The sequence below is a fragment of the Bactrocera oleae genome, chromosome 2, assembly GCF_042242935.1.
Source record: "Bactrocera oleae isolate idBacOlea1 chromosome 2, idBacOlea1, whole genome shotgun sequence".
NCBI lineage: Eukaryota > Metazoa > Arthropoda > Insecta > Diptera > Tephritidae > Bactrocera > Bactrocera oleae.
In genome coordinates this window covers 1,645,589-1,657,890 of record NC_091536.1, presented here as the reverse complement: position 1 = coordinate 1,657,890, position 12,302 = coordinate 1,645,589, and the positions used below count along the sequence as shown (strand labels likewise).

At 35.3% G+C, this 12,302-nt stretch overlaps 1 protein-coding gene across 3 annotated transcripts; it reads left to right on the top strand.

The window, feature by feature from the left end:
* Positions 1 to 240: 240 nt before the first annotated feature.
* On the top strand, positions 241 to 11,202 carry plh (pasang lhamu). Of its 3 annotated transcripts, none has more exons than XM_014241965.3 (4): positions 241 to 507; positions 9,085 to 9,247; positions 9,316 to 9,523; positions 10,916 to 11,202. In XM_014241965.3, the coding sequence occupies exons 2-4, from the start codon at positions 9,096 to 9,098 to the stop codon at positions 11,135 to 11,137; spliced, it is 582 nt and encodes a 193-aa protein (XP_014097440.2). In that variant the 5' UTR covers positions 241 to 507; positions 9,085 to 9,095; the 3' UTR covers positions 11,138 to 11,202. The 3 variants fall into 3 exon arrangements, with proteins under 3 accessions (XP_014097440.2, XP_036229794.2, XP_036229795.2); XM_036373901.2 differs by lacking the exon at positions 241 to 507 and adding an exon at positions 711 to 799; XM_036373902.2 differs by lacking the exon at positions 241 to 507 and adding an exon at positions 2,261 to 2,439.
* The last annotated feature ends 1,100 nt before the right edge of the window (positions 11,203 to 12,302 follow it).

Genomic DNA, 12,302 nt, shown 5'->3' with positions numbered 1-12,302 from the left:
TTAATAGCATATAAATAGCAACGACACCTCATTGCATGGTAAATTTAAAAGTCGTTGCATTCACAAATGTCTTTGACACACTTCTCTACACCATGTATGCACATATATAACCTATATATAATATGAAGAAAATATGTACATATGTATAAGATAAACTATAGCAACAAATATAATTAGCAAGAAATCCTTGTGTGAACTGAGAAAGCCAACATTTGTGGCCCGAGAGTTGGATGCTCAGTGCATTTGGCTTGCCATTGACATTGAATTTTAAATTTGGGAAATTCATTCAGTTCGAGATCTCAGTGCAGTGGCTGAACGTGCATTTCGGGGACTGTGTACCCATCAAAATAAGCGAAATATTCGTGGCAAAGAGTGAAAATTAAATAGAATAAAAATCAGTTTAAATGTGAAATGAATTTGTCGCCTTTTATGCGAGTATAAAGTGATTTCTGACCTAATTGTGCTCCAGAAAACCAGTGCAACAACGATAACACCCATTCAAATTCGGTCAGTGTCTTGGGCACTTGAGTGCGCAACAACTGTGCTGCGTTTCGTTATTATCAATTCTTATTTTTTCATAAATTAGCGACGTTGCTTGTACGAACACTAATGACCTCTGACGCAAATTGTTGGCAATTAGAGCTCAATCGACATTGCAATCAAATTGCCGTTAATTATTTGTTATTTGTTGTTTGGTTTTCGTTTATTAGTCGCTGCTGCTCGTGCTCATTGTAGTTGCGTCGCTCCAATTAAGCCTTGCGATATTTGATGGATTGCGCACAAAGTCATCACCAGCAATGTAATTCAAACAAAAGAGCGTATTGCTATTTATAAAATTCGATATGATGATGAGTATACGCCACCGCTCCCCGCCAGTATTTTGAGTTAATTTCTCTTTTTATGTGATTAATTATGCAAATGCCAATAAAACGATTGCGTAAATAAAGCATTAGTGCGAGTGTTCTGCCCGCATGAGGCTGTTCGTGCACTATACATCGGCTAATGATTACGTCGTGGGTCAATATTGCAACAAAATACTGTGAAAATCACTTCTTTTTTATTGTAAATGTATAATAAATGCATTTCGGCCGCAAATTATGCACATCCGGTAACTTTGTGGCGCCAAATTAAATGAAAAAGTGCTGGTTAAATATTAACAATTTTTATGGTAGTAGATACCTGCTTACCGCATGTGAATGGTGGTACATAAAATGGGCTTGAATCAATTATTAATCACATTATAGGTAGGTAGGTGGGTGCACTAAATTTTGCAAAGCCGTCATATCCACCAAACATTTTGTATCCTGTACAAAAAAGTCGTTTAGTATAGCGTCCATCGTCTGGCCAAAATCAAATAACCGCGTCCCAAAGATGTGCTAGAATGCGATCACATAAACGCATAATAAAAACATATAGACTTGTGAACTTACTTAAAAGTACGTGTGTATGCCTGTACGTGTGCAGATAATAAAAGTCGATGCTAAGCAAAAAGTACATTTGAATGATTTATTCTAAAATTAAATCACGTGTCGTTTTGCATGATTTATTTCAATCAATTTAAATCAGAATAAATGCTAACCATTCGCGCAGCTACCGCCCTCTCGCCAATCTGTATACTTGTATACCACATTACCGGCAGTGTGCCCCTCCGTGCACAGAATGACAGAATGATTATGAAAGATTTGTTGACGGCCACGCCGGAAAGGCAGGGGCGAGATGTAATGATTTCGTGTGCTGAATTCGTTTCAACATTTGATGAGCGGCGAAAATTCCAATTATATGTGGAATTTGAATGCAAATTTAGGCGTTCACTCGCAACTAAGCAAATAAATTTACGCTTTGCCGATGGCGTTGCTGGGGATCTATTTATTCGGAATAGTTGTGCTGAAAATATATTTAGGTTTTTTGGTTTGTGAATTCCAACTTAATTTCCGTAACACATATGGTATATAAGCATACATACATATATAAATACGAATCACACATTATTGCAGCGCGGAAAAACAATTACTTATTTATTTATAAGTCTTCTGGAGAACGACAGCAGTTGCCTTTAAAAACAGATATATAGTCAAACCACTCCTATTTCTTATCTCCTATTTGTAGTATCTATTTCATCTACGACAAATTGAGACTCTCCCCCAAACCTTTAATAAATGTTGCCAGTGTGATAAATACTGTTGGAGTCCAAAAGTCATTAAAAAAATGTGTACTCAGATCTATACACAGAGGAACGGATGATCCCCAGGCCAGTATTTTTGAGTTGTTTCGCAAATTTAGATTCAAAATTGTATTTTGGTGCCGGGTACCGGGTTTCTTTGCGACCTCTACGCGACGTCGGTTTTGCCAACGATTCAAGTCTTTTGGTATGAGTCTAACATTCACACGCTTGATACTAGAGCTCTACGTATTCGACTAATCGACTAACCGAATTAACAGGTTTGTGCATTATTCAAATATTAATTAGTAAGCCGTTGACTATTCGATTGATGCTCATTTTCTCAGTGGAACGACTATTCGAATAGTATTAAATGGTTAATATTCATTCGAACGGTGACATACCGGATATTTGAATAATCGGTTTAGATAGTATCAGATTATTCGAAAAATTTAAGAGCATGAAATAGGGCTCTTAAAACCCATAACATTAATCAAAATGGTTGAGTTGATCCACAAGAATGTTTAAGAGCATGAAATAGGGCTCTTAAAACCCATAACATTAATCAAAATGGTTGAGTTGATCCACAAGAATGTTTAGCCACTGTCACTGAATGCTTTGTGCCAGTCAAATACTTGTGTTCGTGATAAAGTAGACTTCCCAAAACTATTCTGCAACATCTTCAATGGTTCCGTGCCCGTGATTTTATGGATACATAATAATAAATTTTTTTCCATGGTAAAAATCACCTAACACACCTTTCGCGTCGTAAAAAAACAGTAGCCAAACACACACTAATTGGCATTGATCAAACTTCACACGAACATACACAATGAGACATCCAAAAAGGATTATATAAAACGGCAAAGTGAAGGTTATAATGTAGCACCCTGTTTGTATACCCTGAACTGGGTATAATAAGTTTGCCTGAGGTTTGTAACACCCAGAGGGAAACGTCAGGGACACTCTAAAATATATATATAAACAAGAAGAAACGTTAACTTCGGTTGTACTGAAGCTATAATACTCTTCAAAAATACAAAAGGTTCCTCAGAAAAAATTGATTCCGATCATTCAGCTTGTATGACAGCAAGAGGCTATGGTGATTCCATCTGAACAATTTCTTCGGAGATTCTATAATTGGACTGGCATTCGGTCTCAATTTTGCTAATTTTTTGTAAATTTTGTTATTACTAGTACATAATAAATTACTATTTTCATACATACTTTTCATTCACAGTTTTTTCTATACATGAGACAATTTTTAAATATGTATCATTTTCATAATACTTGTAATTATCTATAAATATAAATTATAAGAAACATTTTAGTTAAAATTCAGATATGATGATTTTATATTTCTGAACGATGTGGTAATAAATTTTAAATTTTTTTATTTTTATTTTTTTACATTTATTTACTATTTAACAGCTATATTTCCATTTTTTAATCAATTTCACATACCTCGGAACTCCCTAATTTCTTATATGTATTGTATATATTTATATACATAGCTTATGCCAAACTCAACAGGCAAACCTGTTAATTTAAAATAATCGCGTAACGAAATCAATTGGGACTTCGTCACATCTTGTCTTCGATATTTAGTTTTAGTCATTAATAATCAAGCAGTGACACAGTTTTATAAATACGAAAACCAGATGATGATATTATTTTAGTAAATGAGTTAACTGGAGCCCATGAAAATAAATTCACTCGCCGCGTAAATACTTAACCATAAAAGAGAAATATGAATTTATAGCTGACGGTCATTCAAAGCGATTTCACTTCGCCTTTGTGGTGACTCACGTTTTGTATATAGGTATAACTTTATAACGGTGAGGAAAATATACATGCGATTTGAATTTACTGCTACATAATACCATAAATACATGTTCATTATTAATAGTTTTAATTTTATTGCAACTTTTCCCTCTATTCTTAGACTTTTTAGTTGTTAACTTATCTTCTTATCATAATTTAGGTATAGTGCTCTTTCGCCCATTTCCAAGTATATTCTTATTCACTTAAATCTGTCTAATGGCCAAGTTGGCTGAGCTTAAGTACATCAAGTAGTAGTTGACTTTTATTATTATTTAACATACATTATTTTCAATTTTGGTTATAAAATATTTATAGTCCTTAAGAATTTTTTTTTAAAGAAACAGGGGTTCATCGTCCGTTCTTTAATTTACATTGGATGCTTTAAATCCTTTAATCCACGGTGAATGTAGCGATATTAGATAATAATCCGTAATAAGCCTCCCTAGCTTAAAGAGTACTGACTTTCACATATTTGTGTAACTAAAAATATGTAATATATATAATATGAAGGTTCTAAAAATATAGTCTACCTTAACACTATCACAAGCTTTCTTCATTGCTGTACCACATCGCTCTCATTATATGTGCTCATGATGGCTTAAATTGTAACTCAATATCATTCATGGCAATTATTGACAGAATTCAACTTTTTAAAAAACTAAAATCATGAGAATTAGATTTGCTGGCGGTCATTTATCAAATAATTATCTTGTACAGTTATAAATGACTTCACAGCTCGTACTATTTGCAAGTCCAACTAGTACGTCGACAATCTTTTTTCCATGCATACAAGTATAACTGGTATTTATTTTAGTTTATATTCTTGAATATATATGTTGTGCCAAATACAAAACATACCAGTCACATATTTTTTCAAAACATCTAAAAAATATCTGGTTCATTACGGAGTAAAGCTACGGATTTTGGTTTAAAGGATAATACATCAAAAACTATTTATTTGGCAACACAATAAAAGCTTGTTTACTAAATTTAATATGAAAAATTATTATTATTCGGTATTCCCAGTTGTTCCAGAAATATTTAAAAATCATGCAAAGTAACCAATTAGCAAATCTCTTTATAAGTGGTCGGTTTCCGACTAGTTCGTTTTTAAATTTTTCTGACCAGTTTGTTGCTTTGCTGCAGGGCATATTTAATGAGGTTATTAGTATATCAGTATGATCGTAATGCAGTAGCAACAAAAGGAGTCGATGTGGGTTTTGCCGTTCTTGAACTCGTGTTTGGCAGGGACCCCAAGGGGAACACAAAGAACTTAATGTGATTTCTTTTGCAAACGCCACATTTGAATACTTAGTTTTTGTATAATACAATGCCAGCGGTGGGTAAGACTTGTGCAACTATTAAGAAAACAAAAACGAGAAATTACTTTTGCCAACGTCAAGTTTGTCAGATTTCCTAATTCATAGTATAGGCCGTATAGCGATCTTACATTTGGGTAAACATAAAACTAATGTTCATTTTTCGCTTCGTACTCTGAAAAAGTGGTTGATAGACAACTCTAAGAAAGGCTCTCCAATTATGAGCTCTTAATTTTAACAGGAAGGTCCTCCGCCCAACGGTTTTATATATTTTTCTTATTATCAGATAGAAAAATTCATACCTTGCTTTCAACTACTTGAAAACATATTTCGTTTTGTGGATTTTGTTGGAAATTGAGTGTTCTTCAAAGAAGGTCGCTTTTTTCGTAAACCTAACCGTTTAAAACATATTAAGGTACATACGCTTACCTGTGTTTCTAGATGTTTCATATTTCATTGCTTTTGTTTCCAAAGCGTTTTTCACTTCTTTTTATACCCTGAACAGGGTGTACTAAGTTTGCCACAAAGTTTGTAACACCCAGAAGAAAACGTCGACACACACGAACACACATCCATTTCTGCCAAGAAATTGCTCATGCTGTCATACAAACTGACCGGTCCAACTCAAGTCCTTGCATGGCAAACTTTTTTATTTGACAAGTTGTTCTTATGAGATGTGGTATAGATTATTATTCAATCTTTCGCTACAATCTCCGAAGAAATTGTTCAAATCGAACAATTATAGCATATCAAGATAAAGATATTCTCATACTTTTTTATGCTATAAGAAATGCACTTGAGAAGGCTATTCAAGCTTCGGTGCCGCCGAAGTACACGTTTTTCTTATCTTTAATGGGCATTGTGAGAAATACGAAAAAGAGTTCAGCAGACTAATTTTCTTAGTAAAATTATTATTTGTTTAAGCTAAGAACACAATCATGTTCATACATAACATACGCAAATATGTGTGCCATTATTCAAACTCGGCATTTTGTTCCGTATGGTGTCCGTACAGAATTGTCTAAACGCGTGTAGCAATAGGTGGAACCTTGTCATAAAGAATCGTCATTGCCAATCGACTGTCTGGCTTTCCACCGTATTGCAGTGTGAATGAGTGCCTAACGGTATTTCATTTTCACATTCGGTAAATTCATATTCAATGTACGTCAAAGCTATTTGTCACATGGCATCAATGAACATCAAAATCAACGAATAGCAGTGCCAAGAACATAGACAAGTGAATACACTCGGATATACACAGGCACACATACATACAAACATATGCACATCGTATGTAAGTACCTGCCTCGTCGCCAATTTACTTTTCAACCTCAATTTCAACGTCACTGTATGCGACAACTTTGCACTGACGATTTTACTCTGCCGCGACTGCAGAAGGGGTATACTTATGTGTGTCATGAAAAAATGTAAAAAGTAAAATGTTTGAAAATAGTCGGAACGAACCAAATCAACAATTATAAGAACACTTGCATACACACAAATATCTGATACGCACCGAGCCTCTAGCACATTAGAGTCAAAATAAAGTGATAAGCAGAGGGAAAGACAGACAAACATGCTGCAAATGCCAATTGGCTTTCGGCTCGTGCATTAGGTTGTGCGCCACAAATCACCCGATCTTAGCGGCAGCGCGAACCTCAAATGAACTTCCGCAATTATTTACAATCCCATTATATTATATTAGGTACGAATTTCGTAGCTGCCCCAACGCCGGGCCTTCGCTTTGGCTGTGAAATGTGTTGGCCGACATGTTGCAGCAGTGCCGCGTGTATGGCCCGACCCTTGCGACGTTCTGCCGTGCTATTATGTATCGTTGCGGTTGTTTTGGATAATTATTTGCTGTTGGCTCTTAACTTCTCATCGCCGTCTTCCGTAGCAGTTGCCGTTCTCATACTTTGTTTCATTTCTTTTTTTGTCATTGTCACAAATTAGTTCGAACTGGCGGTGGCAGAAAGCAGACGACTGGCAGCTGTTTGCACTCACTGTTCAGAGTTCGCACTCGTGGTGCTTACCTTCGTCGAATCGCCCTCGTGAGACTGATGAAAGTACCACAACGCACTCATTGCAATATACAAACTTACACTCACACACACACAGTATTTGTTTACTACCGATGGCTTGATTATTGTTGCTTATTTATGGCTAATTTTTATACTCTTGCAACATGTTGCTACAGAGTATAATAGTTTTGTTCACCAAACTGTTGTTTCTAACATATTATATATATCACCCAAAAAGAATCAAGTTAGATATAGGGTAGGTAGGCTCTTTACAGGAAAAGAATCGCAATTATCGGTCGAGGGTTTCGTCACAACGTTTCAGAGGTTGCAGAACTAAACCCCTTTGTTCTCATGAACTTTATCAGAAGTACCGGGTGGTTCAGAAGGGAGACAATAGAATGAGGGGATATTAGTTCCGGTGGTATCACAATGGGCCTACCTATCTAAGGTTGTATGTACGTATATAAATGATCAGGATGATGAGACGAGTAGCAATCCGAGAGTCTTTCCGATAACTTGAGTAAAAATTGAGATATCTTAATGAAACTTGGTGCACGTGTTCCTTGGCAAAAAAGTGAGGACAAGCTCGCAGATTGGCGTAATCGAACGACTATCACGCCCACCAAAATCCATTAATAGAAAACATAACTCGGCCAATATTTGAGTTCTTTTAATGAAACTGAGAGAATTAATATCACATACCCGAACATACATACATACATATATATCATCTGAAGGTGTTTTTAATAATCATAGGCTGTGAAAATCAGTTAATTACACACGCCTACTCTCCATTTAACGGTTATATTGAAAGGGAGCCGGTGTAGAAAATTCAACCAATGAGGTGTGTGCTAAAGGCATTTGATTCTTGCAAGTTGCATGACTATAAAATGTTCGATTACACCCGAACTTAGCTCTTCCTTACTTCTTATCACTACCGTTTACTCAAGTCGGCTATCGCTACAGTGACGATAGCTTCCCCTGTCTCTCCATCTGTTTGCCGAATTTAAAGGCTTTATTGTTTTATAAATATAAACTATTTAATTGGACTGCATTCGATTTAATGATTTCCACAGACAGGTTTGCCCCAAAAACGGTTTATTCTTAATTTTGTGACAAAGTTGCAAGGGTGAGGATACACTTTATATGTGTATGACATTGAATTGTTGACGCCAGCTCTCCATTGGCCTTCTTTAAGATAATACATTAAATATAATATAAAAATCCCTAAAACTGAAAAAGTTGTTCTTAGCGAAAGAACTGATGATACCCCGGTGTTGGATGGGCATAGGTTATTTGGTTAAAGCTCGTAAATGCAAAAAGTATTGTCTTGGAGATTTTTAAATAGGAGATTTCAAGCCTAACACTTTAGAAGTAAATCGCGTACAAAAAACGTAACAAGTAATTTTTGTATATAAAGATGCGATATAAAAATATACAAGCGATTGATTGCTAGATTTTTTTTGGGTTCTCGTATGATTTATAAAACTATCTTAAATGTAAAAATGTCTGCAAGTATGACTACATTTAGCATCATTAATGCCATTGCAAAAACAAGCATATTGCGTAAATCCACAAAGAAACTACGAGTCATTAAAATCGCTAACGTTATTATATTTCAACGATGAGATTACCGAAAAAACCAATGTTGTTTTGTTAAGCTAATTTGATGGAGTTTCGAAAATTGTTTTAAAAGCCACATTTTTTATACGAATGTAAACAGCAATCAAAGTTGATAATTTGATATTTTACTCACCAACAGAATCCAAGAAAATGTTTCGAAAGTTCTTAGAATTCACAAACCGGTACAAGATTGTGCGCGGCATGCTCTCTTATGGAACGCTATGGCCTTGCGGTTGTCTCATCGAACAGACCATAATCGAAAAAAGGTCATTTCGTAATTACGACTGGATGAAATGTCTGAAGTAAGTACATACTTACATATCATATCATTGAAATCTCTCATATACACCTAAATTTATTTTCCAAACAGGTTCAGTTTATTCGGTGGCCTTTTCATGGGACCTACAATTTATATGTGGATACGGCTGGCCGGCGTCATGTGGCCCCGCACAGACATTAAGTCATCACTTTGCAAAGCCATTACCGAGCAGGCGGCCTATGATCCGTTTGCGATAAGCACGTTTCTCTTTGTTATGAGCCTTTTGGATGGCCGCACGTACGAACAAGCCAAGCAGGAGGTAAGAATTGAAATCTCACCCAGATGACTTATAAGCACACACAACCACACTTATAGCAGACCGAATTGCGTTTACTGCCACGATGGGTATAAGGCAAAACGTGTGTTCAGGTAGACACACATCCACATATGTTCATATATGCTAGTGCACCTACAGTTCTAAAGTGGGTGCCGAGTTGGTGGTTCTTAAGTGTTAATACACATACTTTTTTTATAGCCTCACTAATATCAATTAAGTGTTCCTTGCTTTCGTTTATGTGTGTATTTTTTTATTTCTCGAGTAACGTCAAGTTGCGTGCGTCTATCCAAAAGTTGGTCTATCTTCGTATTTGCCTTCTAAAGCAATGACAAGCATTTGGCACCTCGCCACATCCCCTTTGCTAGTAAAGATTAAAACACACTTTGGCTCCGTTGCTTCTTAATTCGTAAACTAAGCAATCCACTTGTACTCGTACAGGGGGTCGTTCGTTCGTTATCGATCGTACCAAGTGTACTTGTAAGACACTTAAGATTCTCGTTTATTTTTCCATATACCATAAAATGTATGTACAGTATTATTCAGAAATATCGAACACATTATTTGTCAGGCCAGTTCATTATATCGAATTTTTGGTTAATTCGAGTATTCACTTAGTGAGGTATATTTTTCCATAAAAATTGGTAAATTATCCGAAAATTGCAGTTTAACAATTTTTTTTTATTAAATTATTTGTTAAAACCCACCCGATATGTGCTTAAAATGGATAAAATCGGGCGAAAGCTTGTTTTAGCCCCCATATAACTAATATTCACAATTTTGAAACGTCTTATATATATGTATGTATGTATATGTTTATATTTATATATTTATAAAATCGTTTGAAAATAACTTCTCAAGTACACGTGAGCAATGTCAAAAATGAATGCAATCAGCCATTCTATTTCTAAAAGTTCTAAAATAATTTTTTCGAATGTAACAATTCCTATTGAGAATGCAACATTTCTAGATCCGAACCTATCTTTTATTCGTAATATCAAAACTGTGTCTTTGGCTTCGCGTTTCATAGTTTTGTTCTTATACATTAATTGTATATTAAGAATAAAACCCATCTATAGAACAAAATATAGCCGAAACTAATTACTTTCTGGCAATGTGCGTTTTATGTGCAATTTCAATGGTATTATTGTAGGACAACAGAAAATGTACAGGGAAGGGCTACCAGCTGCCATGGAATAAAACACAATCACTTGAATGCAACCAATCCATATAAATATAGTAAAGAGCAATGAAATCTTTATGAACATTTGTTTTTAATCAACACTGCTTTAAGTAATTCTAATTATTTAAAAGATGAATGTACTTGCTGTTACATTATTGTAATTTAATTTCGATTTCGATATTCTCTCTTTGCAGGTGAGTGACAAATTCTTCGAGGCCTATCGTGTGGGCGTAATTTATTGGCCCTGTGTGCAAACAGTGAACTTTGCCTTCATACCGCCTCGCAACCAGGTTGTCTTCACGTCCTTCTTTAGCATGTGCTGGACGACTTTTTTGACATATGTGAAGTATTTGCAAGGACAAGCCATCGAATTTGAACACCCTGTTGTTGATATTCACATTCATTTCACACATTAGCTTTGCAAGCAAAATAGAAATTGTAGCTGTTAACTTAAAATAAAATTATGTTGAAATATTTATTCCCGGTTTCGATGTTTCATTTTCTATTCATTAATTATTGTTAAGTACAGTTTTACAATATCATCTGTAGAGTGCAATATGAGTTTCATACGAAAGTTTGAAAGACTGTTATATGTATAAACTATCAATGAATATCGAGTAATGCAATTTCTTAGACAGAGGACTTGATTATAAAGATGAGATCCAACTCAGCTTTTCTTCAAATATTTTCCGTAGCCACAAAAACCTTAAACATTGTCGAAAATTTAATTGTAACTTGAACAATCGGCTTGAGGGGGTTGAATGCAGCAAGCTAGAACATCCCTTTTCCATATACATACATCATGTATACCGTACCCTTCTTTTCGGCTTGGTTTTTCTTTTCAAAATGTGTCGATAATCATTAGTAACCGAGTTACGTGCAAGGATATATGAGCTAAGGAAATCAGAACAACAATACCAATGATGAGAATTGGCTTAAACATGTTATTTCAGTGCTACCTCCCAGTGCAATGTCAATGACAACCAAAAGCTAACAGAAATTAGGGCGAGACATAATCAACAAAAGCGCTAAGCCCCGCGCGTGTTCACACTTTCTGTGCAAATATTCACAGTCGTAAACATGACACCATTTACGCGTTGCTCGATGGAGGATATGCTTTAATGCGTACAATTATTAGATTACTTCTTTATGAGCCTGTCAAAGAACTTAATGTTTCTCGAATGTTTGTATTGTTGATGATAGAAAGAGAAGTGGTCGTTCTCGCGTGGTTCAAACCAATTCAGCCACAAAAACTATTATCAAACGCATTCGTAGAAATACCTTTAGAACACAGAAAATAAGGTCAAGAGAAATGAGTATATCAACCAAATCAATGTCTAGACTTAATCAAAATGATCTCCACATGAAAGTCTACCGTCAGTCAACTTGTCATTTTCTGGTGCAAGCGTCTTCTTTAGTGGCCCGCGGTATATCGCCATTAAAATATCATTTTTACGAATGAAAAAATGTTCACTGTTGAAGAAGTTTTCATTAACCAAAACATCAAAATCTACGCAAAAACTTCCAAAGACACAAAATATGTTATTCCAAGCTGCTGTAATGGTTTGGTGTAATAGAACT

Bases quoted from the DNA above. Each gene is read 5' to 3' on its own strand.
- plh (XM_014241965.3), top strand. From the start codon at position 9,096: ATGTTTCGAAAGTTCTTAGAATTCACAAACCGGTACAAGATTGTGCGC. The intron at 9,248-9,315 runs GTAAGTACATAC...TTTTCCAAACAG, and splicing joins GACTGGATGAAATGTCTGAA to GTTCAGTTTATTCGGTGGCC. The intron at 9,524-10,915 runs GTAAGAATTGAA...CTCTCTTTGCAG, and splicing joins ACGAACAAGCCAAGCAGGAG to GTGAGTGACAAATTCTTCGA.